Raw genomic sequence first — 19,871 nt, 5'->3', positions numbered from 1 at the left:
ACAAAAATAAGAGTCTAAACAAACAAATATCACAAGAGTAAATTTTATAAACTGTCACAGTAAGAGGAGGTTAAAAAAATAAAAAAATAACCCGTCCCTATATAGCTATTCAGGAACTTCAATAGAATTTGATTTATATGAATGTACAATAATAAAAGGCGGGAAAACTGCCAATAAGTACAAATAAAACTTGACTCACAATATGTACAGAGTATAAATTAAATGATTTAGAATTGAAAAAGCTCAATTTTAAAACTTGACAGAGACTCAATTTTCCTCAGACTTACTGGCAGATCGTTCCACATTTTGGCCCCAGAAAAGGCAAAGCTTGAGCACAAGCTTTCTTTCTTGGCCATGGGAGTCTCAGAGTAAGGTTGTCATTTTGTCTAGTGGAACAGCTGTTGGTGAATGTACTCTGGGCATAGATGATGAATGCATTTATACAAGAGAACAATTATTTTTAAATTCTCTCGGCAAAAGCTAATCAGTTAAATTTATTAAACATATCAGTCCAAGGATTAATCTGGTGGCTCTTTTCAATAGTCTATTCAACAGGTTACTATGTGCGTTGTATCGGCCTCCCCAAACCGTACAACAATTAGTCCAAACTCGGTAAGACAAAAGTTTAAACCAACGTGTGCAGACTACTTTTTGGGATGTTGTGGCAAATTATATAAAGAACTTCCCTGGCTGCCGGGTATACATTCATGTACCCCCATCACACCGAACTCGTTCTCACTACATTCTTGTTGCAAGACGATAGTAATGTTTGCGGAGAGGCGGGAGCGAGAGGGGGATCACGATAGTTAAGTAATAGTGTGAATTACCATGTTTCAGACTTTTTTGGTCGGCAGTGACTCTCATGTTCACAAGCAGGTAAATGGTTTGCCTCTCACCAATGCTTTTTGGCTAGGGCCATTTTGGAGAACATTTTTGCATTGGGTGTCTCTTTGTGGCTGGTGCAAACATCGTTTGCTTAAAGGCAGTGGACACTATTGGTAATTACTCAAAATAATTATTAGCATAAAACCTTACTTGGTGACGAGTAACGGGGAGAGGTTGATAGTATAAAACATTGTGAGAAACAGCTCCCTCTGAAGTGACATAGTTTTCGAGAAAGAAGTAATTTTGATTTCGAGACCTCGAATTTAGAATTTGAGGTCTCGAAATCAACCATCTAATAGTCTTGGTTCCAAGACCATTGGTGTTGCGCGGTCACACACAATCAACGTTCCGATCTATGCACGGCAAAACCTGTACACGCTTTGTAATGACCGAACGCTAGCGGGCGCTCTGTTTCTCTGATTTTTCTGATCTCTCTCACCATGATCTCACCATGGTCTTGGATATCTGCAAATCGAAGGCGGGGCCAGACTATGCAAATGACTCGTAATGCATGCAATATTCATATCACGTGACGGGTTGAAGGTGACTATTCAAACTGATGGAGTCAAAGGTCACGCGTTGCTGTGTTACGACGTATAGTTAGAATAGTAGTAGTGTGTACACATATCATCACAATCATCATGGCGGCGTCCGTGAAACTAAGTGAGACCGATATATTTCAAGCTAAAGAACATGCCTGCAGTCGCCTGGGCTTGAATGCTCTCAAGAAACAACAATCTGAAGCTCTTGATGCCTATCTCCGCGGGCACGACGTATTTATTTGCCTCCCTACTGGCTTTGGAAAGAGTGTTGTATTCCAAGCAGTGCCAATGTGTTGGGACTTCCTAAACGGCAACAATGTTGCCGCAGACGATTCGAACATTCCAAAATCTCTGGCCATAGTTGTTGTCCCCTTGAAGTCCTTAGCCATGAACCAATTGGAACGATGTCAGGCGATTGGTCTGGAAGCTGCCATTGCAATTGCAGAGATTTCAGATGAGGTTTTAGAATGTGCTGGTCAGGGAAAATACTCTGTATTGTTTGCCAGCCCGGAGGCTTTGCTGAGTGTCAAAGGTACTGAGTTGCTGCAACTTCAATCTGTGTACAGTCGGGTGTGTGGCTTGTTCATCGACGAAAGCCATTGTGTTACTAAATGGTAAGTCCAAAGCATATAGCACCATTCCATTCATTATTATATAGACCACACAGTGCTTTAAATAGTATAAACAGACAATAGGGCCCTACTACTATTTACTAACTATAATATATTTACGAAGTATAATATATATAATGTAGTCTATACTAAATAATATATACTCAATAGTATTATTATAATACTCAATAGTATTATTATTAAAAAAATTAAACATGCAAAAAAAGTTAAACATGTTTAAAAAAAGGGTACTGGACACTTGTCAGTTTGTAATTGTAAAGCCAAAAATTTTCTAACTAAAGTCCAGTCTTCTCACTTCATAGGTATGCATGATGCCATAGTTTGAACTCAATTTGTCGTAAAATTTGCATGAATCAAATATTGGGCGACGAACTACATAAAATACTGGCACAGTACTGCAAGACTTGATATGTACAGTATGAGATGGGGTTGAAATATTGTTTTTCAATCTGGTGAAGCTTAAGCCTGTTTTCGCTCGTATACGAGGTTGAAAAATTATTCTTTGACACCCATGGTTACGGTATCACTGGTAGCGTGCCAGTATTGTTGTTCATGCGAAGTAGTTAGTTCAAAGTGGGTGCTTGCATAAAGTAAAGAGCCTCGGGACAAGCCTAGCAATGAACAAATTTAATGGCCGGAAGGACAAGGTTAACATTCAGTTTCAAAGTTTTAACATTGCATTGCATTGTTTATGTGAGGTGGACTACAACAATTAAATGAATTCTTCAATTAAATATTGCAATGCACAATTGGATTATTACAATACATTTGAATCTACTACAAACTACGATCCACTAAATATAAAATCCTCCTGTCTGTGAATGTATCTGTAACTTGCACGTTTTCTGGTATTTTACAGGGGCCAATCTGCAGGGAAAACAGCAGCATTCCGAAAGTTATATGGGAACATAGGACAACTGCGGAGTCGCCTCCAAATGGATACGCCATTGATTGCGATGACTGCCACAGCCAGCAGTACTGTCAGGAAAGCTGTAGCAGACAGTCTGTCATTGAAAAATGTTTTCCTAATTCACACCAGCCCAATACTCCACAACATGAAACATACCGTCCTAAAAACCAAAAGTATACGATCTAAAGATGTGTTGGGTTGGTTGTGTCTGAAAATTTCTGAAAAGGGTGTTAACACTGAGAGGGTGATAGTTTACTGCCAAAGTAGAAAAACCTGCAGCGAGCTCTACTCCATGTTTAAGTGCCACGTCCCTGCAGATGGTCATGCATATTTCAATATGTACCACACGAACACACAACCAGAAGTTCAAGAAGACATTCTGAAGAGCTTTTCTGATCCAAATGGAACTGTTAGGGTTCTATTTGCAACAATTGCGTTTGGATTAGGTGTCGACATTAAGGGTCTTCACCATGTTATCATGTATGGATCGCCAACTGATATCGATGATTACGTTCAGCTAAGTGGTAGAGCTGGGAGGGATGGTCAACAGAGTTACTCTATCCTGGTTAAATATCCATCTGCAAGTGGCGTCCCCATCAAGGAAGAGATGAAATCATTCTTGAACACCGATTCCTGCAGGAGAGACATAATTCATACGGCGTTTCCTGGGCAACATCAGACAGCTCCATTTAACAAGGCACACAACTGCTGTGACAACTGTGCGCGTACATGTTCCTGTGAAGGAGACCATTGTGCTTCACCAACAAATTTTGTTGAGCAAAGCATAAAGGATGGCCTTTATTCAGGGCCAAAAGGGTCTGAAGTCCTCTTGAGAGATGTACCAAATGAAGTACAGGACAAAATAAGAGAAGAACTACTTCAGTTTCAATCACAAGTCAAAGGGACATCTTCAGCGGAGCAGCAGGATGACCACATCTATGCGGGACAAGACATTGTCTGCGGTCTGTCAAGTGCTACCATCAACCAAATTGTGAGTGAACTAACAATGGCGTTTACATTCACACAATTTTGTGAGAGATGGCAATTCCCCAACCATGAAATTGCACAAGGTATTTGGGAAATCTGCAACAAATTTTGTAGTCAAATGCCAGTCAAAATGCCTGATGTTTTATGCGATAGTTCTTCAAGTGATAGTGAGAGCGACGAAGATGAAGTCTCAGATGAGTATAGGGAACTTGTTATTGTTTACAGTGACAGTGATTAAGTTTAAGTAGTGTTAACGAAGACCCCACCTTCCAATCATCAAACATACTGTAGTATAAGTGCTGCTTTGGTTTGCAATAGGCCTATACTTTTTTTTAATGAAGTATTTTTTTATGGAATTTATACGTATTTTCAATTTTAAGCTTAAACTTTTTTTCTCAGTTTTATAATTTAAAGGCACTGGACACTATTTGTAAAAACTCACAATAAATGTTAACATAAAAATTTACTCAGTAACAACTAATGGAATGCTGTTGATGAAGGCTCGCTCTTAAGTGATGTAGGTTTCGAGAAAGAAGTAATTTCTCACTAAAATATTTGAATTGATTTCAAGACCTCAGCTGAAGTCTCTAATTCAAGCATCTGAAGCCACACAACTGGTGCACGCAAGGATGTTTTTCCTCCATTATTTTTTCACAACTTGACGTGTCCAGTGCCTTGAACAACTCTCTGTATTTTCCAGAAATTTTAACCTAGGATACGATTGATGGGTAAATTTAAGTGCACTATTGTAAAGCTAAACCTAGAAAGGAACTTGAGTTTAACTATTTTATCTGATGCAATATGTATTACAGGCATGATGTTCTTCCTTCTTTAGTCTGATTTCCAATTGTTGTTTTGACAAATTGAGAATAAAGAGCCTGAAAATTCTGTTCAACCCTATACAGATTCGCAGAATGGAGTGGTGATAAAAACCTATATTGCACGGCTAATATCAACTACCATGGGTCTTGTGTGTTCTATGTCACACGCTAAGTTTGCCTGAAGATAAATATGTTATCACATTTAAAATACTTAAAAAATAGGAAACAGTGATCATTTGCTATTTATCTTGGTTTTATTTATTCTTATTTTTTGCCATTTGTCCACATACATGTACATGCAGTGCCGGTTAAAATTATCAGTAGCTGTAATTAAGAACCACTGGCATTGTCACACAGAGTAATACATGTTCAGGCAATTGGAGGCAATCAACTGACTGCGTACACAAGGAACAATTTGGGCAGCACAATCGACATTCTTCTTCTGTACAAAAAATCACCTAAATAGTAAGAAAAACATGTTGGAGATTGCCTGGAACTGGTTGCATTTAACTTTACTCATGTGACATGGCCTCATTACAAAATGTACTACAAAGAATTTTAATTTACTTGGAAGGCAGAAAAGTAACAAAATTGTCCTGGGCACAAATTCATACATGTACAGCTGTTCAACTTGACACATTGCCTTGGATTGGGTTGGTCTATAAAAAGTGTTTTAAATTTTGTTATTAAATGCACATGGTTCAGAAGATTTTTTAAAAGTACACGTATAGAATGTAATGATCCACAAAAATATGCCTTGTAGTTGCGTGGTTTTCCTTTTGGTTTGCAAATTTACACGGTCGGCATTTTTGTGGAGTGTATGTTAGTTCATGACAAAGGTAAAGAGTGCAATTTTGAGGTAATTTTATGTGGATCAATAATAATTATGATCCAACCAGATGCACTTGTCTTTATAAGAACAGTTTCAAACACTTTTCACAGACAAACTTTCACGATCCAAGGCAGTGTGTTCCTTTAACATGTAGAGATGGTAGCTTTAGTAAACACAACAAAAGTCTATGATTCTTGCGTCTGAAACAATAGGTCTAATATTTATGAAGTTTTAGGAACTGGACTTTTTTGTTAAATTTTCAAAGACCAGTATATAAATAAAGATGTTCGCAATGAATGTTTTCTTTCAAAAATCAATGACACAGGTGTATATATTTTGTACACTATATGCAGGGAAAATTTGGAATGAGAAGACTTTAATAAATTTGTTTACTTTGTAGTGTGTTATATACATGTAGCCTTAATGTTTATTTACAATGTACATGTACTTTATTATGTTTATTGCCTAAAAACAAGTTAAATGTGAATTTTCTTCACACATGCGTACAATGTACATGAACATCTTAACTACAACCTAGTTGAAAAAGAGAATTTGAAACTGAGCATGACATGACAACAGTCAACTGGCGATAAGCAAAAAATTAGCTTGACGAATTCCTGTTTGTTATCTTACATGATTTGAACATTGTTTGATGTAACTGTAGTAATGCTCTCAAAATGTGGTGGTAGTTCATACATGAGACATACATGTACTTGTACACGTACATTAAGGCCCACATTAACAAACATAAATCCTCAACATAGACTGGCTTCTAACCTACACAACAATGTTAATCTTCAAATTATTATATAATATACAATGTACATGTAATCATTTAGTTTTAGTATGTTCTTCAAAGCATGGGCAATCATTGCAGTGTAATCACACACAACTGAAATTCTACATGTATATATGCATACATGTATGATATTGAGTTTTTGAAGCATTTACTGCTGAGCATTTTCTGAAAAAGACAATTTTTAAGGAAATGGTGTGTGTTTCAGGAAAAATAACCAGGGCATACATTTATGTATTTGTATGCTTGAAATACAACAAACTAAAGAGAATTGTATACAGATGTGTTTGCTTAATTATTATCTCTCATGTTGTGTTGTCATGGAATCACTACATTATGCCTTTAATCAAGAACCCTGTGAGCAGTATCCCCAAGTAATGTACAGTGTTAATCTACAACCCCCCCCCCCCCCGAAAAAAAAAATAATATAATTATAATAATCTTCAAAAGTAATGTGCATTGAGCACCTTGTTTAAAGGATAAATGTACATGTATCATGGAATACTATGCTTAATTTTAAGGGATGTGAAGACGATTGGTGCTGTTCTGTAGTTACTCAGAGATCAAATAGGCAAATATTAATCAGAAGTTTGGTTGAAAGATAAATATGAAACCAATACTCGTGTCAAGTCAAACAATTAGAATGATGTGTTTTACATCATTCCCGTCGCCCTCAAAAAAACCCCAAACTGTGATAATTTGTTGAAAACAAATTTTTGTTCCATTGAATGTGCAATGCATAAAATAAAATAAAACATCCTAACAGAATATCTTGCAATTGTAGATAGCAAATGCTCAAACTTAAATTACCAATGGTGAAGCATCCCTTTAATGAGAGCGTCCTAAAATGTATTGTTGACGTAGAGTTGTTATTGTTGATCTTATCCATGTAACCATTTCTGGAACAGTGAGACTGCCAAACAGTGATGGCCGAAAGCTTGGGAATGAAGAAAATTGCCTGCCAGCTTCATGCTCGAATATTTTGCCGCGTAGCATTTCCATTGCCATAGCTGAGACATCTTTCTTGTTGTCTGGTGTTCCATGCTTCCCAGAGGGTTTCTTGAAGGATGTCTGTTTGTCTACATCACAAAGAATGTTGTTAATTACTTGAGCAGAGTGACTAACCCTCTCCACACTTTTGGGACTGATTTTCCCTCTCAGCGCTTTACAGTGCATCTTGAATACTCTGTTGTGGTGCTCCATCTCTCTGTCAACTTCAATGTTGCCTCTGATTGTTCCTGTTTTGTTTACAAATTGATTCCATGTTAGGCTGTGGGCTAATCGTGGTGAAAGGAACCAGTTGACTTGTGCTAGTAGTCTGAGAACGTGGTAACTATATTTAGGTTTTCCGCCAGCTTTGAAGTGGAGAAGTAAGTGCTTGTAGATGATCATTAGTCGCTCACCATCACCCAGTCTCCTTGCATCTGTAAAATCTAAAGCAAGTAGCCCCATACTTAAGGCACATCTTGTATAGTTAAACACGTGGTCCTGAACAGTGCTGTCGTCAGATGAATGTTGTGACGTGGTGGTGGTCCTGGCAGACTTGATTGTAGAATGTTTATCTCGGATGTGTCTTTGAAGACCTTTCTTTGTTTTGTATGACTTATCACAATGATGACACTGAAACCGAGGAGTCTGGGTGCTCAGTTCATCATTTGAAGGGACGACATATGTACTGACAATTGTTGACATGGTTTCCATGACATATTCTTTCCTGTTGTGATGGACCAGGGAATCCATCCCATTCTGCTGAGGTTCATCTGTTACATTCTGCATCTTGAAAAAAGTCATTGCTGCTGTAACCACCAATGATTTAGTGTATGATTCAATCAAATCAGATGCTGCATTGATGTCTCTTATCGGATCTTTCGTCACATTTCTAGCTTCAAGGAAATTTCTTGCGTTGTACAGGGTTCCCTTTTCTGCACTTGAAGATGGGTCATAAAGATGCTTCCAGATAACCTGTGGAAAGTTAATAACAAAGTGTTACACATTCATAAAATAATGTACACATTATCATCATCATGCATGCATAGTGGAATAGAGGGCAAACCTGTGAAATATTTAAAGGAATGTTACAGAATTGGTAAGAAACAAACTTGTCAAGAGATTTACATCAAACTTTCACGGTTTGATGATGATGATGGTAGAAAACAAATATTTTGTGAGAAATAAATAATCTAATTTTGCATTTGGATTTATAGCTCAGTGAGCGTTTTATTCCCTTTTTTCTGCCATCGATGTCATGCGAAATGTGTAACTATTATACTCATGACCCATAGATGGCTGGTCAATCTTAAACTTCACCAGGTTTGTCAGTTTATGTATATGGTGGATTACATAGAGTGCTTACACTGCCAGCAACTATTTTGTTAACAAAACCAATTCTGAAATGCTCCCTTAGTATCCATCACATCTTTGGTAATGGTTTAAAAAAAAAACAGGAAAAGAAAACACCGATTAGGAAAATATTTTGATGGAAGATGATTAGGAGGTGTTTCTTCTATGTGGTTTAATAGATGTTAAATTTGCACCGGGGATAAAGAATATTAATTTTTGGTTTTTACCCATATACACCGATGTGTATAGCACTGTATACTCGGGAAAGTACTGAGTATACAGTGCTATACACATCGGTGTATATGGGTAAAAACCAAAAATTAATATTCTATGTGGTTGTCGAAAAAAAACAGTATTGTCTTATAATTACAGGAATTAAGATGCATGACAACACAATTTCTTTTAAACCCAGGTTAAAAATTTAATTAGTTTCTCTTAATGTGCTCTATTTGTTCTTGCATGCTTTTGTTGAAGAACTGCTTGCTCCACTTGACAAACAATTTCATATACAAATGAACGTAACAGGAAATTTCTGTCCTCGGAAATAACAGGTACAAAATTGTTTAATGTCTGACCTCCAAGAAATTGGCATATGTATGGAAATCTGCGATGACTGGCATCAGTCCTTCAAATCTGGAGCTTGGAGAATCTGAATTTTGTTGCTGCTCCTGACAACTGCTTTCTCGCTCACAGGATAGCAGGTCACCAGCACTGATGACGCGGGTCAATTTGTCTGTTGCATGGCCAGGAACATACTGGTGCATGTACTGCATAGTTTTGAGAATACCCTCTGATGTGTTCTCGTTCTCCATGATGACACCCAGATTAACCTGAAATTAAATTATAATCACATTTTGTCATTCACCTAATAAATACCAATAAATACTAATAAATACCAATAATGAATCTCAAATGTGAGTAGTTATAGTTTGTGTGAAATTGATATTTAAATGTTTACTAATAAAATAGTGAGAAATGTGGAAAGCTACAATTTTAAGGGTCAGGGTACTTTTTGTACAACACAAAACACAATGTCCACATATCCAGCAATTTTTGTTTCTGGTTGGTGGGGGGGGGGGGGGTTGTTAGTGTAGGCTGATTTTTTTTCACATGCAGCCTCATCATTTTGGACACCCAAATACAAATACAGCTCTTGGGCAATTTACCAATAAGCAATAGCACCCCCGCCCCTCTGCACCTTTGTTTGATTGTACAAAATAATTATCTTGCATTAAGGCAAAGTAAAAAAACAACCAGTTGATTGTCCAGGCCCGCACCCTTTTTTTGCGGCCTCATCCTTTTTTTTTTTAAATATTTTGTATTATTTTATTTTTGTTAAAATTTTTTAACAGAATCTAATGTGATGCTCTCGAACACACGTAACCATCTGTTCATGAAACCCAAATTAGTGAACTTAGCAAAAAAAATTAGCGTAATAGATCCTCCTTACATTTTGACAAATCTGGACGATCAACTGGTATTTATTTGTTTTGGGCCTAAAGAATGAGTGTATACTCAACCTGTTTCTCTTGACAGATAACTGCAGAAAAACATCCATCTTCATCAGACACTGTATATTCATGCATGGTTGTTCATGTATTTATTGTTTTGGTTACAGAAATTGGTCTTCTTAATCTATTACAAAATAGGCCACTTGTTTGATTCGACCATCACCGCCATAATGATGCTTAATATATATTCATGTCATTCAGAGGACTACATTGTTAGTAGCAGTTGAAACAGTTAAGTTCACAAACTGACTGTTCAATATGGTGTTGTTCTTGTTTTGAAATATATTATGCAATGAATGTGACATCTCCTTTGAAGGAGCATTCTAGGAGATTGTTTAATTAATACAGAATTAGAACAAATATATGTGCATAAAGACAGAATCAGTAATTCATTATTGAATAGTTATAAGGTACGTTTCATAGTTAGAAAGACAATTTCATATTGTTCTGTTAGTGTTGGAGATTGTACATACCACTTCTGACTTTTGTCTAGCCTCAGACATATGGCTGTGATGAATCTCTTGGGGTAGCTCCCGTTTCATCCATTGCATTGCAGGAAGGTGATCTGCAATTATGTGTCCTATTAAAATTGACCAGTTATGTTTCAAAGTTTGATTATCTGAAACTGATGGAAGGCACATTCGTAGATTAAGCTTGTCAACATTTACTTCTGGTTTGAGATCCGTCAAAGATGAAGTCACACGATCTTTAACTGCCATAGTGTTAACCATGTGAAAATCAGTCCCATGATGGTCCTTGGTTGTGTGTCTTGCACGTACTCGGATATCGACATTGTCCATTACAATCTGGTAAGATGAAAGTGGAGAATCAACTTCTGATGTGTCGACCGCCGATTCATCTGCTGCTGTGCTTGCCCACTCTTTGACTTTGTTGTCAAAACCATTACCAAAAATGGCTTGCTTGGACAGAACAGTCTGGTACGCTGATGAAACTCCTCTTGTATGCAACCTTTGGAACACCTGCTTGCTGCAGCCACCCTCTAGTAGTGTGAATCCATTCACTAATTGGTGGGAGTTCATGTCTTGCGAACGGCAGTTAAATATTATTGATGCTGCAGTCATAATGTTGGGGGTCAGTGATTCAATTGTTCGGAGTTTGTTTTTCTGCATGTATTTGCTTGTTGCTGAGATTTGCAGAACCTGAAGGAAAGTGGGTGCATGGAGTTTTAATTCGTCGAGTTGTTTGTTGAAGTTGAAGCTTGTTAGTCCTTGGAGTGTTGAATTCCTGAAGCACGATTTCGTTGCCGGTGCACATATCAGTTCACATTCTTCCTTCAATCCCTTGAACACGAGTTCCTTTGCACCTTTTAACTTCATGACTTCTTGTATCAAGTACTCCTCATTATTGTCGGTAATAGCTGAAACTACTGACAGCCATTGAGGTGCTACCGTCTTCTTTTCGACTTTGGACCCATGATGAAAGATTACCTACGAAGTGAAACAGAAGTGTTGGAGATAATGCACATGAAAATCAACACCAACAAAAACATTGACAACAACACAACAAAACAACAACAAAAACAACAACACCAACAATATCGCTTATTTTAATTAACATTCTCTCATTGAATGAAAATTTTAGAACGCTTCCCTTCAAAGTTGAGGTGCTGTAGGATTTACAGTGTAATTTTACCATTGTATAAGGGGACCTAAATTATTACAAGCTGAAATCACCAAAAGTTATTTTTGTGGCTTGTTTTACTCATTTCTTAAAAACTTCATGTTTAATTGAAATACATGTCTCAGCATGTCTTACGTTCATATCAAGCCAAACCTTAATGTCTGCCTTTTTTTCTTCAAAATAACTCACCGGCATGTATTATTTTGTTTCACTTCATTGATAAAGGAAACGTACCTTACTAGCCCAATACAACAAAATATGAGTTAATTGTCCCCTCCCTCATCTTTTTTTTGTTATTTTACATTTTTTTTTCTTTTCAAAAAGACATTTTATTTGCATTTCTCATAAAGCTTACTATCTTCTAAAGGAACATTACAGAATTGGTTTTTGCTAACAAAGCAGTTGCTGGCAGTGTAAGCACTTTATGTAATCCAGCAAATACATAAACTGACAAACCTGTAGAAGTTTGAGATCGATCAGTCATCTGGGTCACGAGAGAATAGTGAAAAACCGATTACATGTACAAATTTTGCATTTCATTGATGCCAAAATAAAAATGAATAAAACGCTCACTGAGCGATAACCTCCAAACGTGAAGTTAGATTATTTATTTCTCATCAAATATGACATTTCAGACAGAAATATTTCAAGGGATGTTTTCAACCATCATCATCATTAGACGTAGACCGTGTCAGTTTTATTTAAATCTGTGATCTTCACGATTTTTGTTTCATACTAATTCTGTAACGTTCTTTTAAGAACTTGTAACTACGTAACGTATAAAGTGGTGACTTTAGACTGAAGAATTGATGGCCAGTTTGAATTAAAATGCTTGCCAGCCACCTTTGAATTGAAAGAAATAACAAATACAAAGTGAGATGGCCCTCGCCCTCCTCTTTTTGAAGAAACGCGGACGATCAACTGTTTTTTTTATTTTTTATTTGCATTACAGTACACATTGGTTTGCCCTTTATCCATCTCACTGTATTGAATGGTAGTTTATTGTCAGCTAAGCCAAGTTTATTGGTAATCTTATCTTACCTCTATGTCTGTAGTGGGAGATGTGTACACAAGCTTCTTCATACTGGCTCTGGCTTGTCTGGGGGCCTGCTCAGGTTGTTTATTCTCCTGTAGAACTCGCTTTACCTGAGGCTGCAACATGAAAATTAATTTTGATAAAAAATGCCCTATTTATACCAAGAAAATGGGTGCTATATGTGTGTGGATTTGTGAAAATAAAATTGATGCCCTGGGCTTACTTACTGATCCCTTTAATATGGTATGAAGTTTTGGCTTGCTTTTTTACCAATCAACAGAACACTACAACTTACAAGTACAATACAATACAAGTTGAAGGGCATGTTGATAAATTATTGATATTCATGGAAGTGGGCCTAAATGCATCACTCAAAATCAAATGCTCATAAAAAATAAAACAAAATCGAAATTCGTGTTCAATATTTTGGAAACGGAATGAACCAACGACAGAAGTGCTGGTATAGCAAATAATTCACATGGACACTAATTTGTATTAATTTGTATTACTAATATCATGGAAGTAGAATTCTACCTCCATGCTAATATGAAGATGAAATGGCACGATTTTTGTTGTAATGTGAAGCCTTGGGCCCTTGCTTTCGTTAATTTAATTTTAACTTAAAATAACATACACACAATTGCATCGGTCAAGTTAATTTTATTATACTCCAAATTTATTATGTTATTGTTAAGGCTATCACTTCAATTCTCACCTTTACAGACGGTGTACCAGGGCTAGATTCTGCTGTCCTTTTCTGTGATATCCTCTTTTTTGGTGAAGTAACTGGGGTTGTTATAGTCGCCTCATACTTTCTCTGGATTTCTTCGCTGGCTTGTCTAGATGACTTTACTTTCAAAACTTTACGTTGGCAAGTGCTGCACACATATTTTACTTTCAGTTCATGTATTTCCAATTTCGTAATGTGTGAAACTTCATCAGCTAAATTCATGATGGATGGATTAGCTTTTGTCGAAGAGCAGTTTAGAGACACATAGTGCTTACATGTTATTAATTGTGTACCGCATAATAAGCACGACCGCAAACTCATAGAAGCGGCCATGATGATGTCTGCACGACGACCGGCAACTGATCTATCTAGCACGGCCGTTCGTTGGCAGAAAGTTAGTATATAATCGCCCGATGATCCCCGGGGGCCCCCACACACACGTCGTAAACACACACACACACGCAAAGTACAGCAAAAGTCATGCAATGCACTTACTGCATGTATTGTACACTGCATGCACAACACTGATGAATTATTCATGAGCCAATCGCAACGCAGCCTCTGATTGGCTCCACCGGAAAGTCGGGGGAGATTTGCCGAAAAACAATAAAAAAGTTAAGACCCGTCGTCGCAAATATTCAAGACCATGGTGAGATCATAATCAGAGAAACAGAGCGCCCGCTAGCGTTCGGTTATTACAAAGCGTGTACAGTTTTTGTCGTGCAGAGATCGGAACGTTGATCGTGTGTTACCGCGCAACACCAATGGTCTTGGAACAAGACTAACCATCTAAAAGCACACAACTTCGTGTGACAATGGTGTTTTTTTCTTTTATAGTTACCTCGCAACTTCGACGACCAATTGAGTTTAAATTTACACAGGTTTGTTATTTTATGCATATGTTGACATACACCAAGTGAGAAGAATGGTCTTTGAAAATTACCAATAGTGTCCACTGTCTTTAAATCTCAATTGACGCCCTTGTTCAATTCTGGGCTTTGGGCAACATGTGAGTAGAATTGTGTGTTGTTTCTCTTGGGGTAATAAGTACGTAAAATGCTCGCCTCTCTATGATGTCACCTTCTTCATTAATAATAATAATAATAATAATAATAAAAATAATAATAATAATAATAAGACTTGTAATGCGCACATATCCACCCTGCTGGGTGTTCAAGGCGCAGTAAAACCAAAAACAAAACAAAAACAAAACACAACACAAAGAAAAACAGACACAACAAAATTAGTCCTTGAAAACCTGTGACATAAGATAAGTCTTGAGAAGAGACTTGAATTTTGCGGTGATAGAGACAAGATCGAAGATTAAGTGGTAGAGAGTTCCAGATGCATGGTGCGGCTGAAGAAAAAGACCTGTCACCCCATGAGTGTCAAGACTTGGGTTCAATGAGGAGAAGCATAGAACTTGATTGAAGATTCCTTGATGGAGTGTAAACTTGAAGCAGTTCAGAAATATAGTGGGGAGCCTTGCCATAAAGAGCTTTGTGGGCAATGAGCATCATCTTGAAGATGATTCGTTGAGAGATAGGGAGCCAGTGTAGTTGTTTTAGAATGGGGGTGATAGAACAGGATTTTCTAGACAGTGTCACAATGCGGGCAGCAGTAATTTTGGAGCCGTTGAAGTCGGGAAATCTGGTTGTTAGGAAGACTGTAGAGAAGAGCAATGCCGTTTTCAAGACAAGAAGTAACAAATGCGCGAATGACCTTTTCAGTGGCACTTTTGTCCAAGTACGTGCGAATCTTACCTATATTCCTGATGTGATATGATGATAAACGAACAATGTTGTTGATGTGTGGCTGAAGTATCATCGATGAATCAAAAATAACCCCAACATCATTCTTGGCCATGAGAACTAATCGACAAAGAAGAAGAATTATCAAGCAGCTATATAAAACTGGCACCGCGTTCTAAAATTGAAGTTTCAATTCTATTTGCAGATCACACAGTAAGACGGATGGTGGTCGACAAAAGGCAAGCACGAATGAGGAGTTTCCAAAGGTAAGTGAACAACAGAGAGAATTAATCATTGACAAAAACAGAAATGCTTGGCAGTGGCATGACACAGACCCACTATGACTAATAACTGTAAAGATGTACATGTAATGTACTTGCGCTTGGTCATAGATTGGTCATGGATTTAAAGGAACATTACAGAATTGGTTTTTGCTAACAAAACAGTTGCTAGCAGTGTAAGCACTTTATGTAATCCACCATATACATAAACTGACAAACCTGTAGAAGTTTGAGATCGATCGGCCATCTGTGTCACGAGAGAATAGTGAAAAACCGATTACAAATTTTGCACTGCATCGATGCCAAAATAAAAATGAACAAAAACGCTCACTGAGCGATAAACTCCAAACGCGATTATTTATTTCTCATCAAATATGACATTTCCGACATAAATATTTCAAGGGATGTTTTTTTACTATCATCAACATTAGACCATGTAAGTTTTATGTAAATCTGTAATATTTACGATTTTTGTTTCTTACCAATTCTGTAATGTTCCTTTAAAGTGAAAAGTTTCTCAATCTGCATTGATTATAATAGAATAATAATAATATCAAAGTCTTATATAGCGCACGTATCTACCAAACAAGGTACTCAAGGCGCTGAGTATATAGCTTTCAGAAAGATAGGTTATTGCAGTAATGAATTTTGAGACCCAATTAGTTAGCACCTTACAAGGTGCTACGGCGCATTAAGCAGCCACAGCCAGGAACACCGGTGAGAACCCCTTCTCTTTTCGATAAGTGCACTGGGTTCTTTTAAATGCGTTACACAACACATGGGACCAACGGCTTTACGTCCCATCCGAAGGACGAAGCAATGGTGAAGTGTCTTGCTTAAGGACACAAGTGTCACGGCTGGGGATTCGAACCCACACTCTGCTGATCAGAAACACCAGAGTTTGAATTCGGTGCTCTTAACCGCTCGGCCACGACACTTCCGGATTATGTCCCAACTGGAAGAATAATCCCTAATAGGAATAACCGATCTAAATTGTAATTTTGTGTCGTAAAAACTTTTATCTCATTTACATTGTACTCATAATATATGTAAAAGTGAATGTTTCTCAAACTGCTTTATACTATTCTGTCGTAGACTTTTAACCAAAAGTTGTTATTGACCCCTTGCAAGTTTGCACGCAAGGCGGCTGTGCCACGCTCACCATTTTAGTGGTGAATAGGTTTACGTGTAAACGCCACTTTGCCAAAATGCGCACTTCACTGAACAACGCACAGTGATGGTGACATTGACCACCAAAATGACGCATCCAAGATTAGTCTGATGATGACGTCAGGGCCCAATTTCATGGCTCTACTTACCGCCGAATTCTGCGCTTACGATCACAATTCCCCGCTTACGTGCAAGGGCCGAATTTCTGCGCTAGCCTTGTAAGTGTAGAATGCCTAGGAACGTGGAGTACGCACGCGCAGAAATTCGCCGCTAACCTGTGAAATACGCTTGCCGTAACGCAGAATTCCCTGCTTCCGTAAGCACCGATTCTGTGCTTACGGTAAGCAGAGCCATGAAATTGGCCCTGGTGAATTCTGTCAATAGCCACAAATTTGATCATTAAACATACTTTCTCTTAAAGGAACATGATGCCTTGGAGCGGTGGAGTTGGTCTTTGAAAAGCGTTTGTAACCGTTTGTTATAGAATGCATATGGGTAGAAAGATGTTTTAAAAGTAGAATACAATTTATCCACACACATTTGCCTCGAAATTGCATGTTTTTCCTTTTACTTTGCAAACAAACACGGTCAGCCATTTCCATAAATGGCTGACTGTGTTTGTCGACTAGGTAAAAGGAAAACCACGTAATTTCGAGTGATACTTGTGTGGATCATGATATTCTACTTTTTAAGTATCTTTCTAATCATATGCATTTTATAACAAATTGTTACAAACGGATTTCAAAGGCCAACTCGACCGGTCCAAGGCAACGTGTTCCTTTAAAAGGAGAATATCAGCTTCCAAATCTTCATTTTACTTCTGTCTTTAGGATCCACCTCTAAAGGAGATCAGCCATGACCTGATGGACTGTCTTCGTTCAGACATAGAGATGGCTTTTCCAGGGCGAGGTAAGTGGAGAATTTATAATGATAACTGTAGCCCTAGAATGGCAAAGGTCTTGGGTTCGAATCCCACACAAGCAAAAATGCCTATAGATTTTGTTTGGCCTATGGACTGTCTTCGATCAGACATAAATTATATATTATTATATTATAGGTACAATGTAAAAAAGATAAAAGCTTTTCCGGGGAGAGGTTGGTGGAGAATTTATCATGATAACTGTAGCCCTAGAATGGCAAAGGTCCTGGGTTCGAGTCCCACACGAGTAACGTGCCTATAAGTGATTTTCACAGGTCTCATCAGGGTGCAAAATACTTGTATGGTGTATGGACAGCTCCGTGTAAACACCAGCCACCCTTGGTCGGCCCACGGAACGATTGCATCCCTCCGGCATCCCATTCATATTGCCCTCCTCTGGCATCCTCCTCATACCGACTTTTGTGGACCACTTAGCCCAACCAAAGCATGGCACACATTAACTCCCTTTAAGCATGGCACACATCTTTTCAGGTTGCATTTCCTGAACTCTGGAACTCACTCCCGAATATTATAAAAGAAAGCTCCTCTCTGGAACAGTTTAAAGGCAGTGGACACTATTGGTAATAACTCAAAATAATTATTAGCACAAAACCTTACTTGGTAACGAGTAATGGGGAGAGGTTGATAGTATAAAACATTGTGAGAAACGGCTCCCTCTGAAGTAATGTAGTTTTCGAGAAAGAAATAATTTGCCACGAATTTGATTTCGAGACCTCAGATTTAGAATTTGAGGTATTGAAATCAAGCATCTGAAAGCACAAACTTTGTGTGACAATGGGTTTTTTTTTCTTTCAATATTATCTCGCAACTTCGACAACCGATTGAGCTCAAATTTTCACAGGTTTGTTATTTTATGCATATGTTGAGATACACCAACTGTGAAGGCTAGTCTTTGACAATTACCAATAGTGTCCAGTGTCTTTAAGTCTAATTTGAAGACACATCTTTTTATGAAATAACTTGTATTTTTCATTGTACGCATTTTGTAGTTCCATGTTTTTCCTGGTTTGACTCTTTCACTTTCAAAAGAGCTTTGAGACTTCATTGTGATTTTGCGCTTTATAAAAACGGTTAATTATTATTATTGTCTTTTAAATATTGTGTTATTTTTTCCTTTAGATTATTTCAAAGAACTGCAGGAGGACTTATTGAAAATGCTAAAGAGAAACAGGTATGTTGTTGTTTGTTTGCTTGTTGTTGTGTGTGTGTTTATAAACCTTATTCATAAATACCTAAGACAGTTTATCCATTCTGATTGGTCAAGAGGGCATCACGTGGGGGTGTTTGAACGGATGATGTAACACCAGTAAAGTGTTGAAACATGGGCGTGACGGAAAAGGTATTTATGAATGGGAATCAAAGTGTGTTGTATCGATTTAAACTAGTGGTTTAAACCCGCCGAGGCCTGGTTCTTGATAATTTTACCTCAACTTCGTCTTGGTAAAATTATAAAGAACCAGGCCTCGGTGGGTTTAAACCACTAGTTGGAAACCTCTTCACTACACATTGATTTCCTTATTGTTAAATCCCTCCAATCAATAGTGATATAGCAGTCCGCAATTCTGCAGAAAGTTCCCTGAAAATAAACCAATCTTTGAACCTGCGACCTCCAGATTAAAGGTGCATGCACTCTACCCAACTGAGCTATGTATCCAGCCGTCGATTTCACAAGGAGTTAAGACTCGTCTTATCTCGAGTTAGGACGAGTAACTCGTCTTAACTTAGGATTAATCTTAAGGTCTGCATGCTACAGTGCAGGGTTGGGACTCGTCCTAAGTCCTAAGATTAATCTTAAGTTAGGAAGAGTTTTGTGAAATCGACGGCAGCCCTTTTCTGTCTGTCTACCTATTTTTTCCATATCTTTATCACTTACAACATAATTTTTCTATGGTGTTTCTGATCAGCAGAGTGTGGGTTTGAGTCCCAGTTGTGAAACTTGTGTCCCTAACCAAGAATCTTAACCTTCGGATGGGACGCAAAGCTGTTGGTTCCGTGTGTTAACACATGTAGAAGAACCCAGTGCACTTATCAAAGTGAGAAGGGGTTCTCCCCAGTGTTCCTGGTTT

At 37.8% G+C, this 19,871-nt stretch overlaps 3 protein-coding genes across 7 annotated transcripts in view; 2 read left to right on the top strand and 1 right to left on the bottom strand.

The window, feature by feature from the left end:
- The window catches only part of LOC139943100 (uncharacterized), a 130,157-nt gene that overhangs the window by 103,556 nt on the left and 6,730 nt on the right, over positions 1-19,871 (top strand). For all 5 annotated transcript variants that reach the window (XM_071939917.1, XM_071939915.1, XM_071939918.1 and 2 more), the window contains exons 9-11: positions 15,620-15,680; positions 17,696-17,774; positions 18,925-18,976. In XM_071939917.1, the coding sequence (XP_071796018.1) occupies positions 15,620-15,680; positions 17,696-17,774; positions 18,925-18,976 (192 nt within the window). The remainder of the gene's footprint in view (positions 1-15,619; positions 15,681-17,695; positions 17,775-18,924; positions 18,977-19,871) is intronic.
- Positions 1,527-6,700, top strand: LOC139943359 (ATP-dependent DNA helicase RecQ-like). Its single transcript, XM_071940188.1, has 2 exons — positions 1,527-2,041; positions 2,919-6,700. Exons 1-2 carry the CDS (start codon positions 1,527-1,529, stop codon positions 4,192-4,194), a joined length of 1,791 nt encoding a protein of 596 aa, XP_071796289.1. The 3' UTR covers positions 4,195-6,700.
- Positions 6,920-14,037, bottom strand: LOC139943358 (uncharacterized). Its single transcript, XM_071940187.1, has 5 exons — positions 13,637-14,037; positions 12,939-13,049; positions 10,730-11,704; positions 9,321-9,575; positions 6,920-8,367 (listed from the first exon to the last, which is right to left on the bottom strand). The coding sequence occupies exons 1-5, from the start codon at positions 13,994-13,996 to the stop codon at positions 7,234-7,236; spliced, it is 2,835 nt and encodes a 944-aa protein (XP_071796288.1). The 5' UTR covers positions 13,997-14,037; the 3' UTR covers positions 6,920-7,233.

Source organism: Asterias amurensis, chromosome 10 (assembly GCF_032118995.1).
Source record: "Asterias amurensis chromosome 10, ASM3211899v1".
In the NCBI taxonomy this organism is placed as follows: domain Eukaryota; kingdom Metazoa; phylum Echinodermata; class Asteroidea; order Forcipulatida; family Asteriidae; genus Asterias; species Asterias amurensis.
Note: the sequence above shows the minus strand (reverse complement) of the source record. Positions and strands in the feature narration are given on the sequence as shown.